This window comes from Osmia bicornis, chromosome 1 (assembly GCF_907164935.1).
Source record: "Osmia bicornis bicornis chromosome 1, iOsmBic2.1, whole genome shotgun sequence".
Taxonomy (NCBI): domain Eukaryota; kingdom Metazoa; phylum Arthropoda; class Insecta; order Hymenoptera; family Megachilidae; genus Osmia; species Osmia bicornis.
The window spans coordinates 14,045,071-14,062,619 of NC_060216.1; the positions used below are offsets into that span (position 1 = coordinate 14,045,071).

Genomic DNA, 17,549 nt, shown 5'->3' on the forward strand with positions numbered 1-17,549 from the left:
TCACGAATTAATGAGATTTATGTTTCACCTACGTACAGATGGTAACGGATTACAGCGGTCGATGAAATGAAAAAGTTAATCGAATAAAGCGAAGAAGTGACGTTTGAAAAATTGATACATCACAGAGAGAAATTAATCAAGTAAATGTCCCTTGAAATTCCAGAAATTTATAAACATTTCACAATATTTTATGAAACATTTTCATAAAATTTGATCTCTCTTTTCGCTTTTAATTGAATGTTTGGAAGCTCGACAAATTTTCCTCTCCTACCGTCCAGATTAAAAAAATTTTAAAATATCATGCGATGAAAGATTAGAGTTATTGTTTCTCTCAGGGTAAATTACCTTGAAGACTGTTGTTGATGATTAGGATCAAGCAAGGATAGTTCAGGATTATCTTTCGGACCGCTTTCTAAGCTGCCCTGCCTCTTCGATTCCAAATCCTCGTATTTTTCTTCTTGTGTCGGCTTTAAGAAGGACTCTTTGTCGCCATCGATGCCATCTTCCTTTGAGATTCGTTGATCTTGTCGATTCGTCGATGCCAACGGCAAATTATCTGCACTGCGAACCTTCCGGCACAATTTCGACGTTGAACCGTGCCGTCGTAAGAATTCCTGAAAAATAAATCACAGCTCGTGTCAGGGAAACGATTTTTCTCGTCTGATAATATCGAGTATAACTGTATTCTTATCGTTTCAGGAAACGCCGCGAGAAACGCTTATTTACGATTAATCAGGGTAGATGCGAGGGGTAGTTGTTTGAAACCGTTGCCGTTAAAAAATGCAGCAATACCGTGATTACTGCGCGCGGTCCATGTTACCCAGGAAATGAATTTAACGACTACCCTGCAACTAAACCACGATGTTATTGATCAACTTGTGAACTACACTTCACCTTCGACCGCCTTGAACTTTAACGTTTGACGTGTCTATTTTGTACGGTCTCATTCGTGTTCGTTACTTATTTAAATATCCACCGCATTGCTAGTTAACGCTTTTCAAATTTCATATTATGCAGATAAATGTATTAAAAATTATTTTCAACCATGATTTCTCTAGAATCTTCCTCAACGAAGAATTAATTACTTAATTACTTTTTGAATTAATTACTTAATTACTTATATACACAGACCTCGAAGTCCAGAGTTGCATCTAATTATCGCTGCTCTGATTTCAACTGAAATATTTAATTTTCAATACAATTTTCAATATAAATGATTATGAATCGACGAGAAGATTTTTATATTTGGAAAAATTTGAAAATTTCACACAACTCCATCCCATACCTTATCGCTGCACCGTGCACGCCGAGTGCCCAGGAGCTCCTCAGCGGGCAATGGTTCTGCCCGTCATTTCGCATAAGGCATTCTTTTTTATACCTATTGTAACGTACCTGGGACAGGAAGCCGGCCACGTCGATGGCACTATTCACCCTCGGTCTGGATGTTCTCGGCCACCCTAAACCACCTCCGCTGTCCAAGGAGTCCACGTGATGGCTCGACCAGTGCAGATGCTGGAAATTCCACACCGTACGATTAGATCGTCCACCTTACGATCCAATGGAAAATTGCATTTCAATGTGATTTCTCCCCAAGCGTGAGTTTTTTTCCATGCCAGAGACAGGAAATAGAGAAAACTTTGGTACTCGCTAAAAATAAAATTGGATGCTGATGGTTTTTTATTGTACTTTAAATTGTTTTGTATAAACTATCTCAGGAATTACTGATTTGTTTAGTATTATATTTTAATACCTTTTTATGTAGAATATAAAATAATATATTTTACTTTAGGACAATATATGGCCATATATGAATCACTCTGTACACCTAAATATTTCATAAGGCAAAGTTTCCAGGCGTTGATTGCGCAAAAAAGTATCAACATTAAAAAACTTTCCTTCGTGTAAACACGTTTTGAAGGTATTATATGTACAGTGAATTTTTCATATTTCATGCTGTTCTCTTATCGGAGAGATAAAAAGCACCGCAAAAATCAATACAAAGATGTACGTCCTGTTTGCAGAGTTGAAGTACTTCATAATTGGATTCTGAAATGAAATAATGTTACTTATATTTAAAAATCAAATGAATTTATTGAAATTTCATGAATTCCTATAATTAATGAAAAATTGATAAACAATTCTATTTTTAGCGAGTATCCTTTCTAATAAAGAATCATTATAGAACATTTAAAAAAAACACAATTTATTTATATTATCTGAAATTTGAAAATAATTTGCTCAAAAAATATATACATATAAAACTTTCTGCAAAATTGTAACATTTCCCAATTTCTGAAAACTATTTTATCATGTGCTATTCTTTTGCAGTTAGCAATAATGATAGCAAATAACACTTTCATCCAAGCAATCACTTATTACATTATCCACAAAAGCATCGGTCACACGATGACCATCCTGACAGTATGACCGATTGTTTCAGCCTTTGAAAAGATTAATAAGCATTTCAGGTGAGCTAAGCATTTATCTTGGTGATACACGTGGTAATTGTGACGTGAAAGCATCGGTGTTTCGCAGTGCTTTTCAACATCAACGGGTGTTTGAATATTTTGAAGAAAGAACAAAATTTCGGTGCTTATAAATAATGTAGAAATGAAAATTGTGCTGAACGTGTGCTAGTTACCTAAAAATCTTGAAAACCAGGTCAGCTAACTAATCAATCTACGTGTTTTTTCTTTTCGTTCGCACGATTGCTCTTTTCCAGTGGACTACATCACAGAATTTAATTAGTCTTTACTGACCAAAGGGTGGACGGTCAATCGAATTTAGCACGTCTATATCCCGACGCTAACGTCGGAGTTTCCTGTCTATAGCAGATTCGTGATCTCGTCGAGATTTGGGTCAGGAAGCTATTACTTCGACGACTTTGAGACAAGGTATATATTTAGCGAAGACGTAGCTCTCGGAAAGCAATATTCTTCCTATAAACGTCGGATTACCAATCACACATGATTTTACGCTGCCTTCTTCGACGGCACTTTTTCTACTTCCGCAATAAACTTCTGGTTGAACGACTTTTCTCATAAATTTTTCATTACGGTTAGAGCGATGACGGTCGTTTGAAAAATAATTGTAACAAAATTTATTGCGAATTATAATTTAAATAATTATTTCTTCTTCAGATATAAACTATGAGTTAATAATATTTCAAATTATCAGAAACTATATAATTTTATTTTTATTCATTAATTGAAAATATATTCAATTAAATAGACAAGTGGATAAATCTGGAGTGGTAAAAATCGTGAATCGTGAAAAGCGAGAATAATTTATGAAACGCCACTAATGTTATTTTTATATTCAAATAAATATTCGCTCTAATAATTCATCATCTCATTAATTGAAAATATATTAAATTAAATTGATAAGTGGATAAATCTGGAGTGGTAAAAATCGTGAATCGTAAAAAGCGAGAATAATTTCTGAAACGCCACTAGAAAAAGCACTTTCGAAAGTATATAGCACTCGTACATCCAAGTGCAATTAGCACTCGAAGTGAATCAAGCATTGGTGCAAATTTAATACTGTACCCCTGTAATTCCTCTTATAGTAGATTCTCGTTATACTTTAAGCATCTTTTCCAAATGAGATCTTGGAAGTTTGCAAAATTTTCTATCTCTTCAATTTTGTTCGCGGCGATATAACGAGAGCCTACTGTATTAACTACCGACCGTTTCCACTTTTCGTTACTAATACGACAGGTGCACGTGTGCACCATCGTTAACACAATCTAAATTTGAATAATTGGTATAAAGAAGAAATGATTTATCGTTCAGTTCCAATTAACAAACAGGGTAGGAGATACTGGATAGAAGAGGACTGATGATTCGAACAATGGATCGGTTGATTATAGAGGAGTTCATTAATCGTCTGCTTTTAGGATATGGAAATGGCCTCTCTGTACGCATCGAACGTTGACGAGCGCAAATCAAGTTTGAAAGCTGCTATCACGAGTTAAATCGAAAGCAGGATTATATTCCTAGCGATAGAAACCTAACATAGGCGAAGAGATCTCCTTTATTTTAGGTATAATTACTCCTCGATGCTATTGATGGGATATCACCTTTTGCCAATAATATTAGAACTACCAAATGGGTCAAAATTACAGGTTTTAATTTAATTTCTAAAATAAAATAGAAATAAGATTTTGGAAGTAGCTTGACTATAGTATTTTCGAAAGTGTCGGCCATTCGAGGGTTGAAAAAGGACATGAACCAGTTGAGATTATTAGCGAGGATTAATTATATATTAAACGTTAGAGAAAAATGATGAAAATATTTTAGGCTTGCCAATCTCATAAGCAGTGCATAATCTCCCGTGTTAAAAAATTCAAATAATTGCGATTGAGGTAGCATCGAACAGCAATTTGGCGTTAACATGCAATGGAAAAGCATTTAATCAAAAGCATTCTTATATTATGGTACTACGTATAACACTTCAAAAGCTGATCGAAGCTACAAACCATCATTCTGAGCTTATATTATACAAACATACATATGTAGATTTTCTAATATTTTCGTATGTATATCTTAATTTTTATTTCATTAGTACGATTTCTTTTTTTAATTTTTAATTTACCTACCTGCAGCTCTATTATAATTACTATATATAATAGAAGATCATACAATTTAACATTAGTGTAAATGTTAAATTCATTTTTCAAGAGTAATTATTTTTTTAAATTCTCCATACCTATTTCTGATGATATTGATTAATTATAAACGTTGGCAAGCCTAACTGATTACCAAACAGCTATTAAACCTCTAAAATTATACAAATTCCATACCTATTGAAAACTCTTAAAATTCTTGTTTTGCGCTCTCAATGATTCATCGTACGTTCAGAAAGGAAAAAGATTCGTTTTTATCCAAAATTGTTTACTTACACCTAAATAAGTAAACTGATAAAATATAAATACAAAACAAAAAATTAATTGCCTAATACATCAACGCGATCGTTTATCCTCAAAACATTACGTTCTAAATCGACCCAAAAGAAGACGAGACAATTTATGTGAACGATCGATTCGCGTTTAAATCGGTTACATTAACTCTGGCTGTTGCCCTACATACGTAATCTATCATTATCACACAGACAATTTACGTTGGAATCGATGAAATAAATTTAAGTCGTTGTTTTTCTACGTCTCTATTAATACGGTGTGACCGAAGATCGTAGATCTACGCAGTGCGAGACAAACCGTAGATCTATCCCCTTAGAAATATAAATTTTACACTTTCAGGAATCCATGGTGGACTTGAACAAATTGTCTCGGGTTCGATGTATTAATTAAGTGGATTCAGTCGGAGCTAAAGAAAAATTACATAAAGGAACAAACACCATCAGACATGTACAGAATATGTATTATGATCGGCGAAGATAAATTAAAAAGGGTATTTTTTAAAAATTCAATATCAAGTATATTGATATTGAGTTTCCAGAAATTTTTGAAAATATTCTGGTATTTATTACAAAAGAGATTTTTAATTTCTTAATAGGGGATCAACTGACCCTTTCGACAGTAATTATCATAATTATATCCTCAATTTTAAAGGGGGGTCTAAGGGGGGCTAGAGCCTTGAGCTCCACTTTCTAGAGGATCTCCTATAAACTTTTCGTTTACTACGTCAAAAAATATTGAATGAAATTATTTTTACTCCCACCCTTGAGAGTTCGATTGCCTCAAGGCCCCAAAAATATTAATTTGGTCCTCCATACAATTAGTCATAATTAGAACTTGCCTTATCCATCCTTAACTGTAATTGCACATTTTTCTTTCAACTCTCCCATATTGAAAGGGTTGGAAACCTTCGGTAAACATGATGGACCAGCTTGGTATTTCATGTGGTACGAAACGTATTAAAATATTAACATATATCTTCACCGATCAAAGTGTGTAAACAACGTCACAATGTTTTCTACACCGTGTGTGAAATCACAGGCACGCCGTGATGTCAGACAGAATATTGGATACAGAGACGAGAGATAGAACAGGACGAAAGCTTGTTCGCAGTCAGTGTTGAAGAAACAGTTTGTTTAATACGTACAGAGTGAAGAAGAAAAGTGGATGAAGAAAGTGAAGAAGGAGAAGAAGAAAATAGAGATAACAGGCAAAGTACCGATGGTCACGCGTGGTCGGCCCTGTGGAGAAGAGCAAATTGGCAGCCACAGTCACGGGGCTCTCGGGCTCTTCTTGGATACTGAAAGCACTGCTCCAACACGCAACAGCCCCCGCCCCCACACTGCATCACCATATCCGACAATGTGGTCATTACCTTGGAGATTTTTTACAATGTGGACCGTAGATTATTTTTAAGTTTAGAAATGATTTTGCGATGGATTACAGAAAGGTTCGAAGAGACAGAAAGAAATTGATTTCATTAGAATTCGTTGGGGATGGATGATTGTATTAATATTGATTAACCTCCCTAAAATTTCAAAATTTCAGATATTTTGAATAAAAAAATTTCAGAATGTCAGAATTTTCAAATTGAAAAATTCTGAACATTCAAAAATTTTAAGATTCTAAAACTCTAAAATCCTCTCGTCAAATTTTACCCTACTAAAGAGTAAATCTATCCTCTTATCTCTAGTAAATCTTATTTATCCCTACCTATAAAATAAAAATGAATTATTGAAAGTTAATGGGAATTGAGAATCATTCCGAGAAGCAGGCGAGAAGCTCAGTGAAATGCAGTTAGAATCGATCGACAGAATAATTCTAACACTACTCCTGTAAAACGTCCAATAGGATCAAGAGAAACTGTTTGCCATTGAATTGCCACTGTTTATCTTCAAGTTTATATTTTTAAATGATTTTACAATACGTGGCTACCACGAAGTTTTAATAATGATAATTAATACCTTGAAATACTCAGGTATTAATTAAAATAAAATTTGTATAATTTTAATTAATTTCCACACCTAATATCATTTATTAAAATCAATCACTAATTAATTCTCATAAAGTGTATATAGTAAGTTCAGTTTCAAATTTCCTTGTGATACATGGTCACCATGAATACGTCATGTAATTTAATATAGTAAAGGGATAAATTCTACTATGTCGCGAATAGAATTTAAGGGAAATATATATCTCTCGGTTCAATACACGATCCGAGGTGATGCGTCTTTTTGACGTACAGCTTTCACCAGGAAAACGTTCGTTTCCATCGCTTCCGCGATTACGTGTGCCGTCCAATTAAATTCTAGTAGCATCTGATTAAATCGATATCCTGACATGTTCGTACGATTCTCGTTTCAATGCATTAGATTCGACATGTGAATCGGTCGACTGATGTACCGATATCAGAACCCTGACACGGTTTAACTGATAACGACTTCCACCCTTCGAACGTATTTGAAAAATATACAATTGTTTAGATAGCCATTGGCGTAACTTCTTAACCATTCTAAAATTTCAGGATTTTTAATTCAAAAATTACAAAATTTCAGAATTGAAAAATTTAATAATTTTGAAATTAATGAATTCCAAAATTTTTAAGAGACCTGGTTTCTCTTGCCCAAAAATTCAGGTAAAATTGTAAGATTCTTTAATTCCAAAACTTCAGAATTCAAAAATTCAAAAACTCAAAAAATTTAATAATTTTGAAATTAAAGAATTCCAAAATTTTTAAAAAACCTGGCCCACCCTATCCAAAAATTCTGGTCACACCAATGTACATAATCATTCGAAAGTTGATAAGACTTGAAACATTTATCCATTCGTTAATTAGTAATTAGTCTTTGATCAACTTGGTAAATGGTTTCAAGGAACCTGCGAAAGCAAGCTCGACTAACAGATCGTATATCAATGTGATCTGTTTGCATTTATCCAATTAGAATACCGAAGGTAGCAAAGAGTCCAGTGTAATAATGCGTTACCTGAGAGCAGTTGTGTTGAGTCGGGTGTTGCGTGTATGCAGAGTTCGTCGCTGTGCATACCCCGGTCCCTGGAACCTTCAACTGTTCTTTGTAATCAGGTTGGTATGGCAGCAACATGCGAATTTTTCCCCAGCGGTTGAAAAATAACGCTATCGCGCCCGCCCAGAAGATCAACACCAACACCACGATGCCCACTTCTACACCACGAACCTGTAATTCATGTGTTTGTTCCCTTATGCACAAGAAAATTGAGATGCTACTCATCGTCAGTACGGGAAGTTTCTTTATGCAAAATGAAGACATAGGGGAGAAAGTTCTCCACTACTTGCTATAATACCCTGCCCCATCCTGTATGAATATTTAAAAGGAAAAAGATCATTTTTAAATATTAAATGTTATAAAATTTCACGTAAAATTATTTTATGTAAAATTATTCAATTTCATAATTGCAGAATTCTAATTTCAAGGTTTTAAAATTCAAATTAAAAAATTCCAATATTTTGTTTTTAATAATCGTCTATAAATAATCGTCTCAAATTTTAATGGGTAATTCATGTTATTTCACATAATACAACCTACTCCAATGCATGTTTCGATAAATCCTTACAAAGTAATAATCATTCGAGTCACGTAATGTTCCGCTTAACGTTCTGAATTATTAAACAATACCATCAATGTTGCTACGTAAACACACACGAATGCTTCTATACTCATAAAATCAAACGATAGAACAGCAATAGAACGTGTATTCCGTTTTACATGTCAATAAAGCTGCTAGTATGCTGCAACTCAAACAGTATAGTTATACTGCAACTGCATTGTCCTTTATCTCGGCAATTTCAACCAGTGCAGCAAAATATATACATACATAGTGTCGTAAACATATTGAATACAATTTCAAAATTACAGAGTCTCAACATTCAGATTTCAAAACATAAATATCTCAAAACTCGAATCTAAAGGTTTGAAAATTTGAAAATTTTTTAAACACGAATTTACAAATTTAACAATTTTTAAGCTCAAATTTCAAAGTTTTAAAAGCTGAGTTTTTGCCGCGAGGTAAGTTCTATTTTTTCTGATAATTGTATTTTTCTTAAAAAATACAAGCGACCCCCAAATTTTATCAACACTTTTGGATTCGAGGGTCAAAAATCCATAGAATTTACCTCGTTGAGGCCCTAATTGTAGACATTTACCAATTTTACTTTGAATTATGTATATTTAAACTTACTTGTATGTAGGGTTGCGGTTGTTGAGAAGAAGGTGGCGGAGGTGGAAGAGGGCCATCAGTCACCGTTGCATCCTGTTGAGGGGATGTTCTTGGCGGTTCTGAAACACGTAACGTCGAATAATAAATGTCTTTAATATTTTGGTCACTTAATATTTTAAATTCATAGCGTTACTCTTGAAGAAATTTTGAAATAATCTCAAAGAGACCTGGAAACGTCGCACCTTGTCTGATCTCCTGTTCCCGTCACTGTTAAACCACGTAACCGGAAGCTGAAAACTTACCTAGCGTACGGAAGACGATCGGTCGACTTCGAAACTTTTTGCCAGCTCTGACGGCGGTGACGACAAGTTGATACTGTGTGTCAGCTCTAAGGCCGCTGAGTGTAACCGCTTCGCTGTTTCCTGCGACCACCGCCACCACCCTGTAACTAACCATCTTGCCATTATGTGTCGGATTTTGTACCAGAATCTCGATACTCTATTCGAATCCTTATATTTGAATGCTTAAAAACATACTATCTTCATTAACATAATTTTCCTAATAAATATGAAATTTCATATTCTTCTCAAGAAAAGAGCCATTTCTATGTTCATTTTAAAGGATGAAAATAGTTAACAAGAAACTGTCAAGAATTCAATATTTCCTGTACGTGGTACTCAATCTCCTTCCCCGACATTTAATTTCCGGGAAAGATTATTTTCTCTGCAAAGCAACCATGATAAAGAGAAAATAAGAGTACGGAGACGATGCATAATGCGATTTGAAAATGGAACCTTGTTAATGGTCAAAGGTTACGAGCAATACAGACAGTAATGAATGTGATACTAATAAACGTTTACCTAGAAATTGCATCTTTAATATCAGCAGAGTGTAATCATGCTTTTTTGCTGGAAAATGAATTCAGTGCACAGAAGAGCGCTTCAAAAAATACAGTAACAGGAAAAGGTATAATTAAACGAATTAATTTACATTTGTATGCAATTTTGAATTTATAATTAGGAATGGTAACGAATAATACACCTAGCATTTGTTTATATTTTGTACAACATGGAATTTTCAAACCTACTCGAGAAACTTTAGCATATTATTACTCTGTTTACTAGCAGGAACGTCACACTGTTTATTTTGAAATTATACGTACTGTGCAATTAATAAGATGCTTTGTGGCTCACTTTTCGGTGCTTTTCTACAGAACGTATGTTTACGGTGCATAGATTTGGAAAGCTGTGCACTGATTTAACTTCTTCATGGATATCAACACATTGGTTCATAGATTTGAGTACAGCATCGGGCATAGTAGACTTTCCTAGGGAAAATAGCGTTAGAAGGAAATTAGGGAAGGCTAACATGCTCGGTACTGTACGTATTTAGGTTTATAGTGATATATTCAGGGATAAAATAGATTCGCACAGATATTTGGACACCACAGTAATTAAAGAATTATTATTCTTCAAGGTAGTGGTACCTTTATTTATAGGCAGAGAGAAATGTATTAATGCACTAGGGTATGCAATTAATAATAGTAGTGAAGATTATTTTGTAGCAGATGACGAATGGATATTAATAAGATAGATCGTCAATAAGATTCCGAGGTAGACCTCTAACATAGAACCTTGACATTACGACCCGCTTGTTTACCATTGCTTCGAAAGTGTGATAAATAAACAGAATAGTTGACCTGGAATAAAGTGTTTCTTTGTTCTAAGGAAATGTTGATCGAAGAAGTGTTAATTAAAATGGATATAGGTACGTAAAGTTCTACGATTGTGTCAAAGTTTCTCCTGCACCATTTCTAACAATTAAAATCTGTTTATTATCCAAACATTTTCTCAAGGGAAAATTTCATGCTTGTTATTATTTCTCGGTTATTATACAGCAGGTGCTTCTCATTAATAATTCAATAATTAAGCTTTAACGAGCATTTTGGTAAAGGAAAAAGTTGTTCAGAATCGCCTCAGCTACCCCGTAATTGCTTCGTTGCTTTTTTAAAAATAGAATTAATACGCTTTTGTACCTTGTCGATATTAACAGGATAACGAGTCCATCCTTGAAGAAGTTAAAACGTTCGGTGCTGATTACTTAATAATTAAACGGTAATGTGAAATGTTGCTACACTATCCTATCGAGGATTCTCGTTAAGCGAATAATCTTTTGTATTGTTATTATAATACATTGTATTTGTTAATAATGCTTGCAACTTTGATAGAAAATCTGTATACCTGTCATTGTGTTTCCTGCGCCGCAATAGGAGAAAGCATCAATTAATATCAAGTCCCTCTTAATACTTGACACTGACAGACTGTGATACCAATTGATAAAACAATTCACATAATTCAATTCTAATGTATAATTAACTCCTCACTATTCGCTATGAAAGCAGGGAAACCTGTACTATTCATAAATAGATGAAATTTTAAGAAAGTGTAGAATATAGGCACATACGTGTATCATAGTAGTGAAGTAGATAAAAATATTTTCCAAAAGCATTGTTTTACACGAACTTATTAATTCAGTATATCAACGTAATTATAAAAATGGTGCATTTTTATCTCCCTCTCCTTTTAAATGAGAGCTTGGAATCTTGACAAACTTTCTGTTCCTATTTTCGTTAAATGAAGTCTTAAGACGTCATCCGGATTAAACGTATTAAATGAATTTTCGTTTCTCTTCAAACTGAAGAGAACTGTTCTAACTGAATTCATGAACTGCCTGGAGCATTCGTACTTAATTTACTATTTTGCTATCCATATTTGTCCCGCTATAAAATTTAGAAGGAGTTTGCACAATTTAAGATTCTTCGACTGAAAGTTGCCTAATGCAAACGTCTCTTCACTCGTCGGTATACGTTGACATACCGATTTGAGAAACTTGTGCATGTGATTCTTTAAAGTTTCATCGCGCACAGGTGCAGTAGGAGAAAGCACATATGAAATATCGAAATCCGGAAACGCACCTGGCATCTGTTGGCTTGTACGTGACATCGTATTTCTCCACTTGCTCCACTTGGCTGGTGCTCCAAGATACGCGGACAGACGTTGGATTCAGGAACATCACCGTGATATTTTCTGGAACTCCTGGAATACCTGTCACTGAGCCTGAGAAAATAAATAAATAAATAAATATTTATAAATTTGATAATTTTTGAATTTTTGATTGGGAACGTTGAAAAATGTTCGAGCCCTCTTAGGTAGATCTACTCATAACAAATATACAATATTTTGTAATAATAATAAATTACAGTGGAATTTATTTATTTATTTTTTTTAATTTAGGCTCACCGACAAAACCAGCTCCTTGCAGGAATAGTATAGTGGCCCAAAGGACCATGCCGCCAAGATGGCGGACCAGGTATGGACCGCGTATTCTTCCACACACGTGTTTGTTTCCACTTCGGTGTCCTCTCAGAGACGTGCGTTTCTGTTCCTCGTATATAGCTCTCTGATGGTCTGGACATGCACCTCTCTGATGACTGGGGCTCATCTAGCATCCTCTGCCGTGGGGCTCATCTAGCATTCTTCTTCCTTCATTACGCCATAACCACTAGGAAAAGGACAATCCAAAAACTCATAAGTAGTTTATTTTTGGTATGTACATGAAATTGCCCACAGGGCTTCGGAGTGCCCAAATACTCGTCTGATGCCCTGAACTCCTCTGCCTATTTTTATTACTTAGAAAAACATTATATTTGCAAGTGAAAGAGGTATTAATGACCTCATAGAAATTTGTTAATTAGTACATACATACCGTTACAGCAGGATGATCCTTCAGGATCTCCGTGTGGCACATTGTACTTGCATCTCGTTGTTCAGATGACACTTGAAGAAAGTCATTCCAATGGTTTCTGTAACAGAAATCAATCATTTTTATATTATTTTATAATTTATAGAATACAAAGTCTAGTATATTTATTTTCACAATATTATATACAACTAGATAAGCAACAAGATTCCTAATTATATGGGTAAATTCCTATGGAAAATCAAACATTACCCAAGTAGGGTTGATTTGGTAATGAACGTGTTAATTAGACTCGCCAAAGGCTAAGTTTACACGTGGCAAGTAGTCGGTCCAGTAGTTCTCGCCTATATCAAGGTCCAAGGAAGAGGGAAGGTATTTAAACGGACTATCTTCCAAGCCTGGAGGGCTATTTGCCCAATGTAAATTCAACCTAAAACCGGCGAGCCATGCAGTATACGCTAGGTGCATCCTTTCCTCTCTGCCATCCCAGAACTTCCTGCGAGGCACGCACAGTATTGCACATAAATTTAGCGCCGCTGGTGCATTGCACGAAGTCAAGAACCTCGGTTACCAGATGCATACAAAGGGGAATCAATGTAAACCGCAAACCTCATTTGTTGCTCGAAGGCATGCTGCCAGCTGGCTGGTCAGTTTAGGCTTCGATGTTTTCGTTGGCACAGCGCGTTCGTGCGCGTGGCACGCAACCCGGAAAGGTCAACACCCACCCAATCCACCCTCCTATTAACGATTTGTATCGCGTTCACACGCAAATTGCCATCGAACCTACCGATTGTTATCGTTCGCTTGCTAATAACTGGTCTATTCGGAAGTAGCAGCTGTTTCTCCCCTTGGTACCGACCAATTTCCATCTTACTTTGTGTTTCTTATCGTAATCGCCTTGTGAGTACAGAGAAAATGTTACTGTTCCAAAAGTATCGCGATATTATAGTTTGACTTTTGGTCGACACGTTCGGACCAGAGATAACAGAGTTACAAATATTAAAATTAAAAAATTTCAAATTTTCAAGATTTTAGAATTCTATAAATTTGGATTTTCAAAATTTCAATATTCCAAAATACCAGAATTTCAAAATACGAAAATTCCAAATCTTTAAAATATTAGAATTCCAAATTTTTCCTAGATACCTTCCTCGAAAATAACACAGTAAATAAATACTGTTTATTCGGAAAATTATATTCAAGAATTTCCTGCAATACTGCTTCCTAAAATAAATTAATAATACATATCCTGTACAATATTTAGAAGAGAGTTTGAATAATAAATACGTCGGAATCAATACTCAGCTAGCATGTCCTTTACTGCTGTCAAAGAGGCACAACCACAAGGTTTTCATTTGATTCCTAGATTGATAACATCTTGAGAGTTTTGAAGTTTTCACAAATAAAATAACTTAATCTTGTAACAAATTGTTTGAATGAAAAACGAGAACGATGCAAATGAAATTCTTGTCTGAACTCGTAAAGATTTCAATTACATTATCGGTACTTTCTTCACCTGTATAGGTACACAGACGGTTACAAGAACGGAAACAGTTACGGATTCTCTGCATTGCGGTAAATTCCACTTCGTCCGAATACAGACATTTGATAAGATCAGGGAAATTCCAAAGGGAAATTTAAAATTCCTTGTAATACGTATCTTGAATAAAATTGCATCTGAGAACACGACGAACTAAAATAATGCTATATTTTAAATTTTAAATAAATGCATATATGAATATCAAATTGAATTAATTATAATTAATAATAATAATATGCAAGGGTATCAAAGTTGCATGCATCATTTTTACACGAAAGGGATTTATTTAATAAGCGTAAAATTTAGAAAATGATGAAAATAATATGATGGTTAAAAGTCTAATGGTTAAAAAAAATTTGCAATATTTTATAAAACAAAATTCATAATTATAAATATTTAAAAATATAAGAATTTCACAGAAGATTTTCATCTGTTACACAATATTTGAAAGGCATTGTGCTTAAATTTACAAATAGAAGGCGGGAAGGTACTTAAATGTAAAACGGAAAGACATTGATCGCTCTTTCCGGCAATTTTCCCCTATTGTCGACTTTAAGGCAATTACTGAAATTAGACCTTCTTTTGTGACAGCTACCTCTTGAACAATGAATCCATTACATTTCAAATGTCAATGGCTTAATTTTTAAATTTCGAAACATTCTTTTTCAACAAAATGTGTCAAAAAGATCAGGTTCTTTACATTCATTCTTCTCTGTGAAGTATATTCACATATTTATGTATCCATTAGTAGAGATTAAAACTGTGTTTCATAATTTTTCCCGTCACTGTGTATTTATCCGCAATTACATCTCTATTTGGATTTGAATTATTTCAACAAATAATCTGTTTTTCTTAAAACCAAGTGTTTCTCCGAGTAACCTGCGATTCGTTATACAAATCTCAATGGATTAAAATATACAAAATTCATTCTTGGTCGTGAGCAAGCACACCGGCACGGAATTATTTACACGATAAACAAAGGGATGTCGTGAAACAATGCTTATGAAAACATTGCGTCAGAGAAATTACGTACGATGCGATACTTCGCACCGAGTGCTGTTCTGCTGTCTATATAAAACTTCGTTATACATTCGCAATTAATCCTTGTTTCAACGCCAACGGATTGTTGATACACGGAAATTAATGCAGCCTTCTCTGTGACAATTATAACAAACTATAGAGAATGCATTTAATCTTAATAATACATTTTGCAGCAGTTGATTAAAGCATTCATACTTTTAATTAATTTACTCAGGTGTTTCATTAAGCACAATAAATGGTTGCTTTGTGATTGATGTAGCAATCGCATGAAGGGTCATTTCAATCAATAAAATTATTAAACTTTTGAGATTTTTGAAAAATTTCTAAATTTTGATATTTTTAAATATTTTTCTTAAAAAGCATTTGTGAGAAATTTCTGCAGTCATTTTAAATAAATTTAATTTTTCAATTTGATGTTCTGAACAATTTTCAGTACTTTTATCTCACCAAACTGCGTCAGACTGTTGACATTCCGAAATCGGAAAATTTATTTTCACAGAACTGTGAATGGAATGTTTCAAAGAAGAAAAAACATTTGGCGTCAGCTGCAAAACCTTCTTTTTTTCCCTGTCGATTTATTCAAGTTGCTTACGGTATTCGGTTCAGGAATCCTTTGGGATTTCGTTTTATGCTTCCCTGAAGTCTTCTGCTCTAACTTGAATCGAAAAAGTAATTCCCTTTTGACTGAGTCAGGGCTAAAATCGAACGTAAATTATACAACTCGACGGAATTGCGTTCCGAAACTTTATTCAAGCATCTGAATTAGTCCTTCGATAGGGAATTATATCGAAAGGGAATAATTTAAATTTAATTTTAGACTCCATCGTTCCTATTTTTTCAAATTCTTAACTGTTACACAGAAGAAGTTATTTCTATATAATTAGGTAAATTAAAGTACTCTTTTTTTGAATAAAAATAAAATTTTACTTTAAACGCAATTGGAACGAAGCTTTTCGAAGACACACTGACTTAATACCATTATCTCTTCCGGTCACTCAGAGAAAGCTCAAGCTTCACTTTCTACCGGAAGTAATCTGCCGCGGTCTGCACGACAGACAAATAAAGGATCTCCTCAACATTTCCGTTCCTTAATCGTCCAGATTTTACTCTTTCGGCTGAAAGCTCGGCCAATGCCAACGAAACGTTTAACCAACTTGTAAATGGCTGACTTTCGCTTTCTTTGGTATTTCTAGCCATGAAGCTCTTCACGAAAACTTGAAGAGCACACTTCAGTCATCTTGTGTACAGGGTGTTTCAAAGTTCCAATTTCAAGACGTTAAAATTTCAAAATTCCCGTTTCAAAATTTCGAGATTTTTAAATCTTGAAATGGAAGAAAAATAATAAGGTCCATGTGTCGATTTCAATTATAACAAATTTTAATTAAATCACTGGGGCAATTTCAATTTAATGACTCTTTTATAAGACGTTCTTATAAGGAAACTTTCTTAAGTACCTGTATCAATTACAGGTATTCTAAAGTCATTTGTATAGTACTCCTTACACGTTGGATAACACATTATAAAGTTGCATGAAATCCCAAGTTACCTTAAAATCCTGTCACCAAGGAGATGGCACGTGTTACCACTTACACAAGATATAACTACGAAAGCCTCGTTTCGTCATCAGGTTTGAAGATTAGTTTTCAAGTAGAGCTTATTGAACAGATAGCAGGTACTTATATTCTTTTCACTTAGATTTGCTGAACCACTTAGCAAATTAAACAATTAGAAAGTTTAAATTTTATCTAAGTAAAGAGGTCGTTTTACCTCTTTCTTTCCCGCCAATAGTTTTGTTCTCGGGTTTAAATCAGGACTTTAAGCTTCGTCGATCGTATAATAATTTATAGCTTTATAAATCAAATTGTATGGATCTTTTCATTACATAGGTATTCCGAGTCAGCAGCTGTTAGCTATAATTATCTCCTCTTTCCAATCATTGGTATTGACAGTGTATATTCTGAGCCTCAGCTTGGATAAACTTACGTAATGATCAAGTTTACATGATTGGAACGTATGTAAATTACATGGAATTGGACTATTTATGCCATTCGAATTTTATCAATAAAACAGGTCGATTATTTTTTAAATAATTTTTAT

At 34.2% G+C, this 17,549-nt stretch overlaps 1 protein-coding gene and 1 long non-coding RNA gene across 12 annotated transcripts in view; one reads left to right on the forward strand and one right to left on the reverse strand.

Moving 5' to 3' along the window:
* LOC114870863 overlaps positions 1-17,549 on the reverse strand; it is a 30,486-nt gene that overhangs the window by 4,070 nt on the left and 8,867 nt on the right. For 6 of the 11 annotated variants that reach the window (XM_029176038.2, XM_029176042.2, XM_029176037.2 and 3 more), the window contains 9 exons: positions 12,878-12,974; positions 12,412-12,673; positions 12,087-12,228; positions 11,353-11,367; positions 9,415-9,560; positions 9,134-9,231; positions 7,903-8,112; positions 1,393-1,512; positions 346-614 (listed from right to left, as the gene is read on the reverse strand). In XM_029176038.2, the coding sequence (XP_029031871.1) occupies positions 346-614; positions 1,393-1,512; positions 7,903-8,112; positions 9,134-9,231; positions 9,415-9,560; positions 11,353-11,367; positions 12,087-12,228; positions 12,412-12,613 (1,202 nt within the window). In that variant the 5' untranslated portion in view covers positions 12,614-12,673; positions 12,878-12,974. Of the gene's footprint in view, positions 1-345; positions 615-1,392; positions 1,513-7,902; positions 8,113-9,133; positions 9,232-9,414; positions 9,561-10,274; positions 10,569-11,352; positions 11,368-12,086; positions 12,229-12,411; positions 12,674-12,877; positions 12,975-17,549 lie in introns of those variants that run through there. The other 5 variants (XM_046285692.1, XM_029176040.2, XM_029176039.2 and 2 more) reach the window with 4 other exon arrangements.
* LOC114870873 lies at positions 2,326-5,402 on the forward strand. The gene is made up of 3 exons (XR_003788437.2): positions 2,326-2,661; positions 2,723-2,894; positions 5,261-5,402. It is a non-coding gene; the product is annotated as an uncharacterized LOC114870873 (long non-coding RNA).